This window comes from Apostichopus japonicus, chromosome 22 (assembly GCF_037975245.1).
Source record: "Apostichopus japonicus isolate 1M-3 chromosome 22, ASM3797524v1, whole genome shotgun sequence".
Classification (NCBI taxonomy): domain Eukaryota; kingdom Metazoa; phylum Echinodermata; class Holothuroidea; order Aspidochirotida; family Stichopodidae; genus Apostichopus; species Apostichopus japonicus.
The window spans coordinates 22,949,968-22,967,130 of record NC_092582.1 but is presented as its reverse complement, the minus strand read 5'-3'; the positions used below and the strand labels follow the sequence as shown (position 1 = coordinate 22,967,130).

The 17,163-nt window shown below is 37.7% G+C and overlaps 3 protein-coding genes across 4 annotated transcripts in view; 1 reads left to right on the top strand and 2 right to left on the bottom strand.

Moving 5' to 3' along the window:
- The window catches only part of LOC139963425 (stearoyl-CoA desaturase 5-like), a 31,538-nt gene extending 23,830 nt beyond the window's left edge, over positions 1 to 7,708 (bottom strand). For both annotated transcript variants that reach the window (XM_071964175.1, XM_071964176.1), the window contains exon 1: positions 7,577 to 7,708. The gene's annotated coding sequence lies outside the window, so the exon portion shown is untranslated. The remainder of the gene's footprint in view (positions 1 to 7,576) is intronic.
- On the top strand, positions 3,474 to 11,752 carry LOC139963423 (stearoyl-CoA desaturase 5-like). Its single transcript, XM_071964170.1, has 5 exons — positions 3,474 to 3,631; positions 4,293 to 4,515; positions 6,348 to 6,478; positions 6,856 to 7,061; positions 9,615 to 11,752. Exons 2-5 carry the CDS (start codon positions 4,305 to 4,307, stop codon positions 10,108 to 10,110), a joined length of 1,044 nt encoding a protein of 347 aa, XP_071820271.1. The 5' UTR covers positions 3,474 to 3,631; positions 4,293 to 4,304; the 3' UTR covers positions 10,111 to 11,752.
- Positions 10,180 to 17,163, bottom strand: part of LOC139963421 (uncharacterized) — a 23,207-nt gene continuing 16,223 nt past the window's right edge. Inside the window, exon 16 of the mRNA XM_071964166.1 lies at positions 10,180 to 16,974. Coding sequence (XP_071820267.1) covers positions 16,891 to 16,974 — 84 coding nt within the window. The 3' untranslated portion in view covers positions 10,180 to 16,890. The remainder of the gene's footprint in view (positions 16,975 to 17,163) is intronic.

The window sequence follows — 17,163 nt, the reverse complement described above, 5'->3', positions numbered from 1 at the left end:
ATTTTAAGGGGCCCTTTTGGGGCGTCTGGCGGGCCCTTTGTAGCAGAAAATTTGTCTGGCATGATTATTTCCATAGTCTGTAAGGTCAACCCGAACATTCCAAACCGGTTTTGAGTGGTACCTTGCATATTTAATCTGGGTCAATGCTACGATAATGGGCATTTGGGCCATATTTGGGGGCGTCTGGCGGGCCCTTTGCAGCAGAAAATTTGTCTGTCATGGGCCATTCATTACTTTGTGGCATTCATGCATTAAGTTGACATTGGTTTCAAGTGGTACCTCGTTCGTTTGATCAGATGCATTTTTTGGCCCCCTTTAACCGGCCCCATGGGCCACATGCAGCAGAGCGACCACGGCAGACGTCCACTTTTGGATATACTGGGTTTTTCCACAAATGTTCCAATACTCAGATATTGGTACCTCGTTCGTTTGATCAAAGTGCTCTGGGCTGCCGGTCTAGTATTACATATACAAAAATGTACCGAAAAATGCGCACGTCACGTTACTTCAAAAGTTCATTTTTACCCATTATGTTAAGATATTTCCATTTTTATTTGATATATCTTATTCGATTTTCGTTGCTTTCTCTCCCCCCCCCCTTTTTTTTCTTTTTCTTTTAGTTCTTTTGCAACACAGAGCAAAGTAAAATAAATTGACTTATGCTGTACTAAGAGAAATTCTTCTTCAATTTTAGTCTATTGTTGGTATTTTTGAATATACATCATCTATTGTTCATCATAAATTAGCTACTTTCCTTTTTTTTAAAACTCAAAACAAGAGGGAAAGTTGTGTAACCCTGAAACTCTAAAGTTTTATCTATAGAACCGCCCTCCTCCACCCTAACCCCTCCCCCACCCCCTGCCCTCCGTCAAAAAGCTCACTCAGTTACTGCCCTCTGTTGATATCCCAGATTCGCTGCTCTGATTGGGCAGCTGTTTTAACCCAGACGACAACCGGATACTAAAAGCAGGCACCATAGTGACTGCACTTTTTTATCTTTCTGTTGGTAACCACGGTACCTTAACCTGGTAGAATACGCCAATTAAAAGCCACATTGACTCACACACTAAATTGAATTAGAGATATCGAGAATTTGAGATATCCAAACTTGTGTTTCCGGTACACGTTACATTCCTCTGAACTGAATGAACGCGAATAAGTAGTCTTATCAGTACTTCCACTTTCAATGAAATTTTCTGATTGTAAGGAAAATCGTTGAGTGAAGGTAAATTTCAAAGAATTTCTTGATATAAGTGAAATCACGGAAACCTTACAGAAATCAAAGGAAATTCATGACCCGGAATTCTAGAAATGTTACGGATATGAAAGAAAATCAAGAAAATTTGCTAATGCATGGAGCGGAGGAAAATCATTTATTTATATGCTTGTCCCGTCGGTAGTTTATTTGTAGCTCACATTGCCACGCTATACGTATTCATAACACGCTCCGAAGCCCGCCACTGCTGCTAGAAGCTGAATAATATGCCCTTTATGTGCCTTTGTGGACCCCTTTGCCTTTCAGTAAACTGAAATCTTAAAAAATCTAAGGAAATTGTCAGGTCTAAAGCAGGATTTCCCTAACTTTACCCCCCCCCCCGAACCCCCTGTGGATGTCAAAGTTGTCCACGAACCCTCAACTTTTTGAGACACGATCTGAGTCATTATTATACTATAATACGCATAGCAGTGCTTCGTAAAAGATCAAGTTCATAAAACAAGAGATGAACAAATATTTATTTGGAAGCTTCAAGATCAGATCACGAATTGTATCACGCATCGATCACCCATCACACACGATGAGACGGATGCTCCTGTTTTTTTTATCACATGCACCGTACGGTACTACTATGGCAACATATGGGTATATAAAAAGAGTTTGTCGATACATACGACTTTTGTACATTACTAAATTATATTACATATTAGATTTTAGTTCAACAAAAAGTACTCTAGTTTTGACTTCCAGAAACGTCTCACGAACCCCCTGGGATGGACTCACGCACCCCTGAGGGTTCATTCACCCAGTTAGGGTAACCTGATCTAAAGAAATGGGATCTTGATTTATGGAAACACTGAATGACTGCCCCGTTAAAGTGCCAATCCGCCAGAATTCAATTCGATATATCTTAAATAATGTTTCCTTTTGTTTTTCTTTGATTTGTTTCTTGATATCTAAAAGACAATTTGAGATATCTTAAATAAAATTCAAGATATCGAAAATGACATTTGAACTCCACAGAAAATAGGCTTCTTGTGCTCAATGTGGTTCATCTACACACCAAATATGAGGTCTGCCCAAGCTTCCCTTCTTGAGATATATTGTGTTAACAAGGTTTCAACATTTTGACCTCTGGTGAACCCAAATGACCTTTGACCTCCACAGAAAACAATAGACCTCATGTACTCAATGTGATACATCCACACACTAAACATGAGGTCTGCCCAAAACAATTCTCTTGAGATATCGTGTTTACAAGGTTTTGACAATTTAACCCCTAGTGACCCTAAATGACCTTTGACCTCCACAGTAAACAATGGGTTTCTTGTACTTAATGTGATACATCTACACACCAAACATAAACTTGGTCCAACTTTCCCTTCTTGAGATATCGTGTTTACAAGCTGGGCGTCACAAACGCACACACGCACACACACACACACGCCATCATTATTACAAAGGTTACGATATTCATCGAAACCAAAAAGCCTCAAGGTCTGGGAAAAGTCGGGACAAGAGCTCCTCCACCATTTCCCCTTGTAATCCCTCCACTGGCAACAAAGAACTATAAACATACCAAAGCTGGCCTAATTTTTTAAGCCATGAGTTTTCAAAAATTTAGCCATTCCTGACCTATCTCTACCAAAAACAAGAATTGCATATCAAGTATAAGATTCATCGAAGCTGGACTAATCGAGATAGTTTGTTATATATGGTTAGTTTGTTATATCTGGTTAGTTTGTTATATCTGGTTAGTTTTTTATATCTGGTTAGTTTGTTATACATGGTTAGTTTGTTATATATGGTTAGTTTTTTATATATGGTTAGTTTTTTATATATGGTTAGTTTGTTATATATGGTTAGTTTGTTATATCTGGTTAGTTTATTATATCTGGTTAGTTTTTTATATCTGGTTAGTTTGTTATATATGGTTAGTTTGTTATATATGGTTAGTTTGTTATATATGGTTAGTTTGTTATATATGGTTAGTTTGTTATATATGTAATAAGTAGAGGGCACCATATACCATCCATGCAACTCTGAGTTTAACAAAGGCTATGGGGATTTTAGTAAGCTAGTTTATTACAAGACTATCACGTGTTGGCTATACTGTCGACCTCAAAATGAGCTTTGACCTCAACCAATAAAACATTAATCAACGTAAATAAGTCTAGACATATAACATATCAATGTTGTAGACAAGCTTTTATCAAATATTTACTTAAATATTACATGACATGATACAACAAACATCTCCACATGAAACCCGTCTGCAAATACACTTAAGGAACGCGTCTATATAACTCGGTGATATCAGACACTATTTCACTCTTCAGCAGTTCGTCTTTTATCTGAGATTATCAACTTGAACCCGCAGCTAGTCCGCTTTCTATACATGATAAACTATTTACGGTAACGTATACATTAATGTATGAAATATCGGTACCTTTATCCAGTATATCGTCGAAAGTTATAAATTGGTAGAAGTAGTAGTTAATAACAAAGCAAATTCGATATAGGCCTAATTTCTAGTTATGCCAAATTTATGGTTTACATCAGTAGTTTAGTTTTTTTATCTCGAAAATTTATGTTTCATCGAGAGAGAGAAAAATAGTCTTGTCTAGAAATTTCATGTTTTCATTTTACTGATTTTTGCTTCGTCTTTCTTGTTTTTCTTGAGTATTTATCTCAAAAAGTTTTTTATCCAAATGTCAATTTCAAACTTTCTACTTATTCTTCTTTTCTGGAAATTTTCCGACTATTTGTTCTCAAAATGTCTATACTATATTCTCGAAATTATGCTTTCTTGTATCAAAAGTTTGAACTTTGATTTAAAAAAAACATTCAATGTTTTTTTAATCTTGAAACATCGACTTTTTCTTTCGGCTTCAATCTCAAATTGTGTTTTTTTTTTATTCTGTTTATGAAAGTTCCACATTAGCTGTCGAACTTTTTGGTGTTTGATTAATAGTGTTGAGTTTATGTGCAGAAATGTAATAAATTAAAAACTGATTATTTTAATTCATATACGATACGTATATTTATAGAACTACCTCCGTATATTTTCCCAAAGGATTCATTAACGATGACTGACATCCACCGTACATCAAACGGCACGAGCAGCAAGTCTACGAGTAAGGCGACTAAAGATGAGAGCCTTGACGGGAAAGATCAGGAAGACTACAAAATGCAGATCGTTTGGGGGAACCTTCTAGCACACTTGATCATCCACTCTATAGCTCTGTATGGATTGACCGTCGTCATATGGAGGTGCCAATTAAAGACGATTGTTCTTGGTAAGATAAAAGTTATTAAAATTTCACGTATTTCGTCAACCGCTCATTCTTGTTTTCCTACCAAACGTCAGCAAGCATTTTCACTTAATCGCTAGCGACGGAAGCTTGAACTTGCAGTGTTTAACCCCAAACCTAACCTGTTATCCTCTCGACAACTTATAACCCTCCGAGCATTCCGTTCCACGAAATTTCACATTTTTAATGTGATGCAATAAATACGTATAGTTTTCTTAACTTTCTTCTTTCTCTCTAATATTTAGCATACGGGTCCTTCTTTAAATAAAGGAATTAGGAATAATGTAAAGGCATTTTTATTACAAAACTTGAAAAGGGTATACGTATGAAAAGAAGCGCATTGGAGCTTTTTTCTCTTAAAAACCATCCGCTAATTTCCCATTATTTAGTGTCTTTTGCAACGTTTAACCATTCTAGTGTATAGTGGTGTGATTTTCTAACCAGCCCGCCAATACTTGACTGGTTTACTGAATGAAGTGGCACCTTCAAACTTGCCGTCTTCAGATATCGGCTTTAAAATTCGTGCCGTCACATTTTGGACTCTCCGAAATTCAGTTTTGTCTCGAAATTGCCATCCGTAATTATATCGAAATTCCAACATTATATCTTTTTATTGAACTACTTCATCTAAAATTGAATTTTCGTCGGCTTATTTTGTGTTTCTATTGGTAACTTTTTGATATCGAAAATGTAAACTTCTTATCTGAAACATTAAAGTTTCCTCTCAAATTTCGATTCGGCTATGTTATCTCAATGTTCCAGTATATCATCGAAATTACACCCCCCCCCCACCTATTCATCCAAAATGCGACTTTTGTATCTCAAAAGTACAACTATGTCTCAAAATATCAACTTTTCTTGATTGGAATGGTTGTAAGTAACTTGGGGGGTAACGAAAGGTCCACATGCATAAACTGTTGACATGTTTGGTGGTTTGATGCGAACTTCGACTTTGTATTTCGAAAATTTAACGGATTTTGAGGCATACATGAAACTAAAGATAATTATCATTTTATAGCCTGTTTTTCTATTGACTATCAATGCAAAATTCCAGCTGAAAGATCTAGCAATGATATGGAGGGCGATCGTAAATGTGGTACAGGGGTGGGGGGGAGGGGGAGGGAGGACTGAAATATACACCTGTTGTAATATTTATTCCAATAAGTTCATGGATGTAATCAAGTATTTAATTTTCCCAAACAAAAATGTAACAATAATGTAACTCGGCACCGTTTTTTCCCGACAATAGTTAACCTCTCAGGCGGGACGTGCATTACTTTAATTGTGGTGCGATACCTATAGGACTGCAAGGGATTTTTAAAGTATTTCAGAATTATTTTGGCTAAACGGATAAATGTGCACGGATATTACGCCAAGCAACCATTCGGAAGGGTTGGGGATCCCTATGTTAAATTTGCTCCTCTTTCTTCATGGTAGCCCTACATAAATCTTCAGTTCATTGTGGTACAATACTATTAAAGCCTGGTACTTTTATTGATTTGAGCTTGTGTTATTAACATTGAAAGAGACTTCTCTATAAAGTCCTTGTTCACTCGATCAGGGAATAACTTTATCCGGTATCACTGCGCAACATGCTATATGCAAAATGAGCAAATTGTTATATGTACAAGTTCCACCATGTAGAGCAGGTTTTGTACAAAGAAACCATATATTATTTTATATGAGACAAGTTCAGAGCCTTCGAAAACGGCCACGCAAACGTTGAACACTAAATTATTCCTTCTATATATACCTAATCAAAATTAAATTTTGCCTCTGTCATCGAAAACGTCTGTAAAATTGTTCATCTTTTATAGCTACAGCCCTAGTCCCTGTGTGTGTCGGAGGGATAACGGCCGGAGCACATCGCTTATGGTGTCACAGGGCATACACCGCTAGACTACCAATGAGACTTCTTTTGGCTCTGTGTGCAACACTAGCATTTCAGGTAAGAAAAGCTCGAATGAACACAGTTGATATCAAGAAGTCACCAAGAACCGGCTCTCCGTTTCGCTTATTGCATTTTAATGTAGCTCCAATTATATGACCGGATAATTCTACTTACAATTCAATTGAAAAGGAGATCAACCGCTCCAATTCTCATGATTTTGTCGCAAAACGAGTGTGCTTTGTCAACAAGATATGTTTGTCATGACCGGATCCTACCCCGACCCCCCCCCCGCCCCCCCCCCGGTTGTGGCCGCCAATTCCTGTGACTGCTTTATATGCCTATAGGGTTCATTTTAATGTTTACATTGAAGTTCTTTTCATTTTAGTTTACCGGCCTGTATTCAGCTCCTTACTAATGTTAATGGTTTCTTCTAGAATTCTCTATACGTTTGGTGCAGGGACCATCGCGCCCACCATAAATTCACCGATTCCAACGCAGATCCTCACAATGCTAAAAGGGGATTTTTCTTCTCTCACGTTGGTTGGTTGATGGTCAAAAAACACCCGGATGTGATCAAGCGAGGTGGTGGTATTGATTGCAGTGACCTGCTGAACGATCCTGTGGTTTATTATCAACACAAGTGAGTACCATGCCAAACCATTGTAGGAAATTCATTGTATTCAGCAAAGAGCTGTCACCAAGGCTAGTGGTTGACAGTTCACATATTTCACTAGCACCAATAAAATAAAATCTTAAATTGGGGGAGGGAGGGGTGTTTCTCGATCCCTTCCCCCTTGAGAAGTTTAACCTAACTTTAGTTACTTAGGTACAAGTGATAAATGATACAATGATACTGTACACAAGGAACTAAGTTGTACTATTCTGTCTGCCAGTGGGACCTTGACCCAACCCCCTGCCCCCCCTAAGATGTTTACTTGGTTGTGCTCCTGGATATATCCTTTACAGATATTAATATCCTAACGACAGAGGCTTGGTTGCATACATGTACACAGTACACACACACACAAATAGCCTAGCGATAGGCCCTAGCAGTAACACTTGAACTCCTAGCCTAACATGCTACATTGATAATACCAGTGAATCGGCAATTGCTCTTCAAAGATTAATGCGTTGCTGTTTACTTATAACACTTACTTCCAAATGCGTTATCCTATCCTCATTGTCATACTAGGTCCATGGTTAGGAAACGATAACCTCAGCAGCCTAACCTTTACGTTACAACGCTAGGCCATCGAGTTTAATAAATCGATTTATTAAACTCGATGCGCTAGGTAGCATACGCCCTTTAAAAGCCCTATTGAACTAATTACACACCAAATCACAAAAGTAATGTGGTCTCTAAGTCCAGATAGAACTTCTCACTAGCTAAACGCTACCCATCACTGGATAGCGGGGGACAAGTTGGCCATTCATGGCACCATCAATTTCCCGTATCATGACCATTCAGATTTTTTGCTATCAGAGCCTGGAGTTTGATGGGAAGACTCCGGTTGCAAAACAAAGCAACAGTACAATCGAGCTCAGAGATTTTTATTTTTCTCGTGACACCAAGGGCGGCGGAACCGGGGGGGGGGGCACGTGTCCCCCCCCCCACTTTTCCTCGGGTTAAAAATGTGCCCTTTTTCTACATAAAAATTGTATTCTTGATCACCTAATTAGGTCAGCGATATTTCAGTAAGAGATCTAATCCTAATTTAGAACTATCAGGGGCGTAGCCAGTATGTAGCATTGGCCAAGTTATCTTTTTTTAAAACACCCATAATTCAAATCCATAAGCTTACTGGACAACTTTAAGAGTCTAGACAGGAAAAACTATTGAAATGAACGTAGCAAGAATATGGCTAAATTAGGTGACCTATTCTTCTGTCATCTAGGCTGTCATTTCTATCGTGTGCCGTTTCATTCAACACTCTACCCGCCGAAAAAGACTAGGATCCGATCTTGTCAGTTTTTTAACATCTAGTTAAGAACCCGTTTACGCAGATAAAATTTCAGTTGAGAAACATTCCACAGTCAAACAAGCCTATCGTTGATTAACAGACTTTATATGTATAGAGCTGCAGCACTTTGTTGCCTGTTGTTTAACGATCGGCGTTCCAAGTTCCAAAACAGCCTTTTCGATAAACGTTTACTAGCTACAGTTGTATCAAAGACAATTACTGGCTATAGTTGTATCAAAGACATTTCTGGCCTATCTTTGTATCTACAAGTATCAGAAGTTGGGTTTTGGGGGTTTAAAAGTGATATTGAATGAGGTGTCTCAAGTTAGCAAGAGGCCAGGGAACCAGAATGAACACTCGGGAAGGGCCGTTTCCTGCCATCTGGGGGGTTTGTAAAACCAAAAATTTTCTTGTACGCTCCGCGCCAGCTGATGGTGGCGCTCCGCTCAGGTAGTCGTGCCTACAACTTTGCAAATCCTGGCTACGCCCCTGACTATGAATGAATTTCTCAAAGCTGTTGCGAATGGAAAAAAATTGTTAAGCTCTTAACAAGAAATAAACTCTAATTCGGCAGATTCCTACTTTAGCAATTAGCATGATTTCACATCATTTTGACTCGAAAGAAAACTTTTTCCTTGTTTCCCAATTTGCACATTGGATATTGCAGTGCTAGTATGCATTTTTTCGTTGAGGGGGGGGGGGGGGCGTTGATGGAGTGATGTGTAAACGCAAATAAGATAATACAATAAGAGTTATAAAGGGGACTTAATATCAGGCTGCATCAGTCCAATCAATTTTCTCCAAAGTGCCCTTTGACGTCGGTGCCCCCCCCAGATTAAAAGTGCTTCCGCCGCCCTTGCGTGACACCACCCCCCCCCCCCCCAAGCCAGTTTCTACTTTCCACCTAAGTGATTTAAAATGTCTTTCTAGGAATGCTGCACTTCCATCAATGAAGCGAATGCCAGCGTAAAAATTAATATTTAGTAATTAGACCTAATTCCACTTTCTCTGTCTTAACATGCACGGTGTGTCACTCCGGATTTTAAATATAACCCGTCCCACAAATAAAACACTAGATGTTTAATAACAGTAGACCGTACATCCATCCCATCACCAATCGCATTTCAAATGGAATACTTCGAACTTGCCGCACCATGTATTTCTAAGTTGTTTAATTCAGAGCCTACTACTGAAGCTGATATAAGTTTTCTTCGCTTTTCATTGCCTTCCAGGTATTACTACCAGCTCAGTCTCCTAATCACGTTCTTTCTTCCGACCTACCTCCCCCACTACCTCTGGGGCGAATCCCTTTGGAATGCTTTCATCCTAGTCGCAGTAACGCGACTGGTTGTGGAATACAACTTTACGTGGTGCGTGAACAGCGTGGCGCACATCTGGGGTAACCGGCCGTACGATGAAACTATCGACCCCGGGGAGAACCCGTTTGTCTCCCTTCTCGTTCTGGGGGAAGGTTGGCATAACTACCACCACGTGTTCCCCTTTGACTATCGGGCGAGCGAATTTAGCTGGAAGTTAAACCTTACTACACAATTCATAGATCTAATGCACCTCCTTGGACAAGCATACAACTTAAAGACTGTCCCAAAGGACTTAATCAAAGCCAGGGCACAGAAAACTGGAAATGGAACTATGTATGATCAATTGAACCGACAGAAGGTTGGACAAGTGGATGCAGATAATGAGAAAGGTTATACCTATGATTATTAAAGGCTCACAAGAATACTGATCCTAAAGTTGATCAACTTAAGATTGCTAACATTTTTCAAATAGGTATCACAAATATGTATCACAAATACACATTTATTCACCGACATTTGGCCTTTAGCGCGTCGAGGCTATTTTTAGCCTATCTGCATTGTGATCAATGTATTTTAAGGTGCATTGTCTAACATTTTATATGTGCAATACTCTTGAGCAGGCTAATCAAGGAAAAAAATTGAGCTTTGAGTCCACAGTCATATATAGACAACAAGTTGTCTGATGATCGCCGTGAAACTTGAGTTACAACATGTTGTAAATTACAGTATAGGTATATTATATTATTTGCTCTACATATACGTATTGAGCACTCTTGCAGCAGGAAGTGAACAATTGATATATATATATATATATATATATATATATAGGCTATATATATATATATAGGCTATATATATATATATAGGCTATATATATATAGGCTATATATATATATATGACTATGGACTCAAAGTTCAATTTGTTTCCTTTATTAGCCTGCTCTAGAGCATTGTACAAATAAAATGTTAGATAATGCACCTATAAATACATTAAACGCGACCTTGATCAGCTAGAAATAATACGTGCTATATATAGATATCTATATATATATAGATATCTATATATATAGATATCTATATATATAGATATCTATATATATACAAACATATACATATATATCTTAAGTGTGTGTGTATAGATATGGGGTTTCTTTCTTGCTCTTTATATATTAATTGATGATTTTAAGATTTTTTAAGATTATTATCCCTATTTTGTTTATATAAATATTACATAAATATTGGACACAGGAGTCATCGTCTGAACTGAGTGCCACGCACAGGCAAGAGGGTCGTCTGCCTAAAACATAACAATAAATTTACAAGGCTCATCGTTACCTTAACTTTCAACGAATACTGTTGTTACAGTATACATAACTTCCCATGTACAGGCTATTTATATATATATACATATATATATAGGCTCATCGTTACCTGAATTGTCAACGAATAGACTGTTGTTACAGTATAAGTAACTTCCCATATACAGGCTATTAATATATATATATATATATATATATATATATACATATATATATACATATATATATATATGTAAATATCTTGGAAATAACCACCGATTATGTGTTCGATGGGGGACAGGTACTACATTATTTTTCTTACTAATGATCTCCTTATTGGTAGTTTCCCTCAAATTCTTACCTCAGGGTTACTGTTCAGCAATGTGCTGGTTCTTACGTATTGGAACCACAAACATGTAGAATCTTGTTTGCTCCTTATCCTTGATCAGTGCTCCTTGGATATTTACTCAATTCATTTCATGTGATCTTTTTCAGAGGCAAACTGATCTACAGCCATTTCAATGGGATGGGGTGGTAGGTGGGGGTCGGGTCGGGGTAGGTGGGGTTGGGTCACTGGGTGCCGGATTAAGTGGATTGTTGGTAGGGAAGTGAAAGTGGGATATGAAATCCTGAACTCTGCAATACAAAATATTACCATACTTCATATTTGCACTGCTGAAAATAAACATATTTTGTTTGATTAATCTTAAAAAGTATAACAAAATAAAATAAAATAAATTAGAAACATATGGGGTACATTGGGGTCGTTGTGTATTTTTTTTTATTATTTTTTTTTATATTATATTTTATTCCTTTGTTAATATAACTTTTGTTCCATACTATCAGTGAGTACAACATTATTTACCCCCCACTGACTAAATATGATTGCCAGCGAGCTTGAGATAGTTAATGAACCACTAGAACAGATTGTTAAAAAACTGAACATTTAAAAGTAAAAGATTCAAGCACACAGAGCCATCGGTTTAGCAAGAACGTCAATCTAGAACAACAAACCAGAAAAAACTTTACAGGGTAACATTAATGATGCTAGAGAATAATAGATTTCTTTAAGAGTAAACTGGTCTACTTTACATAATCCCATTTCACCGCTCGTCACAGCCAATCAAGTTACTACAGCAAAATTTCCTCTACCGAGCCTGCCAAGTTTTTGTTTGCCCCCCAACCTCACCCCCACCCCCAAAAGTTAGCCAAGTATATAATCTCAACAGTTAATGACTCTTAGCCCCGATTCTTATATGTAAATTACGTTATTCTCGGTACTTCTGCTACGAAAGTACTGATAGCTGTTATCCGACATGCCAGAAATCTTTTCTTATTTCTTTCTCAAGATTTTAGACATCTGTTATAAAAAACATTTCTGTTCACGTTAAAACAAGTATATATTTAACGGTGAGAGAAATGCTGAAAACACACCTATCTGCTTTAAGTTTTCTTCGTTTTTTTATTTATACTTGATCCAGTGCGACTCTTAGTGCAATCAGTACTTGGGTACACATGAGAACTAGCAACAATCATAGAATTATCCAACACTCCATACTTGCTGAAAAGTGTCAAAGTACAACACATCTCTCTCGGTGTTTGTAACACATGTAGTTCAATAACGAAAACAGACAAAATATTATCACTTGAATGTCTACAGTTTAATAGTTAGAAATTTAGACAGCTGAAATTGGAAATAAACCCCACTGTTTATTGTTTCTTGCGGAGAGAGAGAGAAAGAAAATGACATCTGCTCTTACATTTGTTAAATGAAATTTTCAAGTTTTACAAAAGTAAAAGAAAAGAAAAACATTAACAAAAAAATTTGATATGAGAATTTATGTGGAAATTTTGAAAAAAAAATTAATTGCAGAGAGATTATGCCTGACAAAATAAACCAGCAATGAGGAATATATGTCACACGAATGGTAACTTCCATAATAACTGAGTAGTAAGACCACCGAAGAACGACTAACGAGGTTCATGTTTATCCCCCTGTCACAGTAGACCCACCAACCTACAGAAACACATCATCTGCATATATGAAATTAGTAACACGGCCAAAGAGGTTCTACCAGTGCTGATGAATGTTACAGCATGGTGCCTTACGGGGGCAAGAACTGCCTAAATATCAGACAGACTCCCTCCCCCCCACCCCCAGCTTCTATCCACCAGACCATCGTTCACAAGTAAAAATAGAAAGCATTGTCCCCCCCTCTGATATCAGACAATACAATAGATAGGTGTTACACATAACATGAAATTCAAATAATCTTATCGGGGAATCTGACTATTAAATAAGTGTGTTTTCCACTACAACAAAGGAAAAGCATACAATATTTCTGCATGAGATAACTGCTACCAATGTTGTCCATGTTTGACATGTATAGCAAAAACGACAGAAGGTGAAAATATTCAACGACTTAAATGTCAAAACAGCAATAGATGTTTAGTTTACCAAGCTTGCCATCGATACCAACCCACGCGTGCACATGGACACACACACATTGCTCTCCGACAGCACCAAAAATCCTTACAAATGGAGGAGGTGAAATGACTGGGCGGCTTCTACCCTCAGAGTTAGTGTTTGGTGTCTTACTCTTCTAAGCTTGGCTTTGGCTACAGTGCAAGGATGGAAAGAACTGCAGACTATGCTATGCTCAAAGCCAGACGGAAGAATTGGGTATTGATTTGTCATTTGTACTAGATATTTAACATCACACCCTTCCGAGAGTATCAATAACCCTATAATATACTCTCTGTACTGTTTACAAGACATACTTGTGGCATAGTATGAACTAACTGCAAAGATTTTCAATACTGTACAATAGACAAATTCTTTCCCTTGAATAACAATGCAATGCAAAGGTAAACATACTCTTCCATTCATTACTTTAGCCACAGAGAAAATGGTAATGCTGAAATACTTATCCACGTATTAATGCTGAAATACTTCTCCATATTTTAATGCTGATATACTTCTCCATGTTTTACTTTTGCAACTGTCAATTAAGAATGTAAACAAAGTCCTTCTCCATTCTTTACTTCTGCAACAGTGAAGTGAGAATGTAAACAAACTCCTCCATTCTTTCCTTTAGCAACAGTGAAGTGAGTGTGCTGAAATACTTTGTCATTCTTTCCTTTAACGACAGTGAAGTGAGAATGTAAACATACTCCTCCACTCTTTACTTTAGCAACAGTGAAGTGAGAGTGCTTAAATACTCTGTCATTCTTTGATTTAGCAACAGTGAAGTGAGAATGGAAACATACTCCTCCATTCTTTAGTTTAGCAACAGTAAAGTGAGAATGTAAACATACTCCTCCATTCTTTCCTTTAGCAACAGTGCAGTGAGAGAGCTAAAATATTTTCCCATTTCTTTCTTTAGCAGCTGTGACTTGAGAACGCCAGCATACTCTCCATTCTGTACTGTAAGCGATTCGAGAAATTATCAGCAATGAAAGATTCTTTTGGTTTTTTTTTCTTTCTTGACTACTTTTTTTCTTGGAGTGGGAGTGGGGTGAGGTTACTAGTACTGCAGGTTTTGACTCCACTGTGAAATTACAATAAGATGCCATTTGACTTAATATAATCCATACTAAATTCTCTGTCTCAATTAAGCTGTAATTTACATTCATTCCACCACAAAAAAAAACACGAGTACAAAACCAATTTTCTCGATATCCACCAATTTCCTCTATATAGATGACCTTCCTATTACGATCAAGCGAGACAGACGATTGGCTCGTTATGGATTCAAAAATTTGTCGGCATTTAAATTTTCTTCTCGGTGACTGACTGTTTAACTTACACAGCAAAGCACATCTTTTTTGCTCTCTATGCGTCATACTTCTTATTTACTTGCTAAGTAGAAATATCGGATGAAAATCAGATTAAAAAGTTAGACTAATAAGCTGTGTGGAGCTTCGTGAAGAAGCTGTCCATCAATTCTTTCTCAAACAGCAGGCTCTCTCATCTAGTGAACAGCTTTTGGTTCGAAATCTTGTTCGGTACTCGGACATGACTTCAGGCATGCTTTTAAGTCAATCAAATTACAACCTTCGTCTAATTTGTCAACATTAACGTACAAAAAAACATAAGTCAAACATTTTTCGACTTTCCACGTGCCTCCGATGTCGACTTGACACGTTTCCTGATACTTGATCGACCAAAAATGGGTTTGAATATTGACAGAGGCCCAAGTTTCATCATGTTTCCATGGTAACGGTTGATGTATTAATGCAATTTGGTGACGAGTTTATGCAAGAGGAATCAAGACAAGACAACAAGAGAAAAAAACCCAGATTGTCAAAAAGCAACCCTGAAAACCTTTACGAGCAAATCAAGGATATATATATACATAGCAAAATAAATGCATGCATGCGGTTACGAACAAACTATAAAGGAAAGAGAGAAAAACACACCACAGGGTCTAGAAGTTTCCAAGAGGATAAACTATCCAGCAAGAAAGAGCGGGAAAAATCCCAAATAAAACTATCGGAGATGTTGACATTGAATTTACAGTTGGTTCTTCTAAATTTATGTCCGAATTCCACAATGTTTTAATGTTAAAACACATTCAGTAGCCGATACAAAGGAGCACAGATTCTAAACAGTTTCCTCCAAGCGTTTTCCAACGTGTTCGCGTTATATGACCCTCTGACCGTCAGAGGGCTGAACTTTAATTGTAGACGCTTCTCTTAAAAAGTTTACAAATACATATATATACACATATATGTATATATGTCTGTACACAGCACGTGAGATCTTCAAGAAAGATGAAAATATGAAACCAAGCTGCCAGAAATATAAATCCTACGTAGGCGATTTCTCTGAATCTAAACGTTCGCCTTATCTAGGCAGTCGCGAGCTGACCGGAGACATGCGTTTGACATTGCCAAGGCGTACATATAATAGGACAGCCCCTTATCTTACCACCTATAAGCAGACCAATCAGCAGTTGTCTATTTAGCTCTTCCTGCTATCTTCCCTAAATTTAAACAGCTCACGACTAAAAACGGAATACAGTTATGTAAATATTGACGTCAAACTCTATCGACAAGCCCGTAGTTTTGAACTTACAGGTTTCCTTTTTATATTCCTCCAAATAATTGCAGTACGATGCTTTTTTTTTGTGTTCGTTTTTATTTTTTCTTCGGAAAAATTATCCTGTTCTTACAATCACAGCAGTTCTATACACAGCCTCCCAGATCGTGGCAACTTCAACCCGACGACTGATACCAAGCTATTCACAGTTGACGTGTCTATCTAACTAGCTTATTGCTTCCTTCGTTCTCCACAATTTTTTCCGAGAAAATTCATGAAAATGTTTTAAAAACAGAGAGATAGAGAAAAGAGATAGAGAAGAAAAAAAAAAAAGACTTTTCAAAGATAATCCAAACCTATGAAACAAGCTTAGCATTGGAGCAAAAATGTCATTTTTTCTTTTTACCGGCTCCAGATCGACGCGAAACGTTTGATTTCGTTTTCCGGTGCTTTCGAAAACCGACATCTTTTCAGATGTTAAACTTCTTTTACCCAAAACCGGATCGTCTACCCTACGGCATCTTCCGACCAAAGGAAATCGTCTGGTTGCGATATTTCCTGTCGTTGTTTGCCGTTGTTTTTCTAATTTCTTTTTTGCCTTAAATGTTTTGCAGCTTAGGTGCCATCTTGGTTGTCATTTTGTGATCTCAGACCGCAGCCACCAAACTTGCTGCACGCTGGCACTTGCCTTCATATTCGCTTGGCCATATTTGAAGAATTTTAGCAAAATACCAAATCTACCTCAATTACTGCAACCCCTAGTTGGTTGCTCCACCACACCGTGGATGGTTTTTTTCGTCTCAAAAGTAACAAGATTATTCATCAGTGAAGGGATCTTCTGCTTGCTTCAAGTCTCAGGCTTGTCTCTCATTAACTTCTCCATGCCGGGGGGCTCCACACCTCCAGAGCTCACAGGGCTCGACCAGATTGACTGGAGAACGGGAAAGAAGATGAGAAAAGTGGAAGATCGAGTCGGCCCTGCTAACAGACAGACAGGGCAGTACGGATACGCTGGGAATGACTAGAGACGATATTAAACTGCAAGCATCACATTGTATGTCTCTCTTGTACTTCTTTATTATATAGGTACAAGTACATATTCCAAGCAGGTACTGTGGTT

What these genes read in the sequence shown, in the direction of transcription:
- LOC139963423 (XM_071964170.1), top strand. Translation starts at nt 4,305, where the DNA reads ATGACTGACATCCACCGTACATCAAACGGCACGAGCAGCAAGTCTACG. An exon ending in ATTAAAGACGATTGTTCTTG is followed by an intron (nt 4,516 to 6,347) that starts GTAAGATAAAAG and finishes CATCTTTTATAG; the next exon opens with CTACAGCCCTAGTCCCTGTG. An exon ending in GTGGTTTATTATCAACACAA is followed by an intron (nt 7,062 to 9,614) that starts GTGAGTACCATG and finishes ATTGCCTTCCAG; the next exon opens with GTATTACTACCAGCTCAGTC.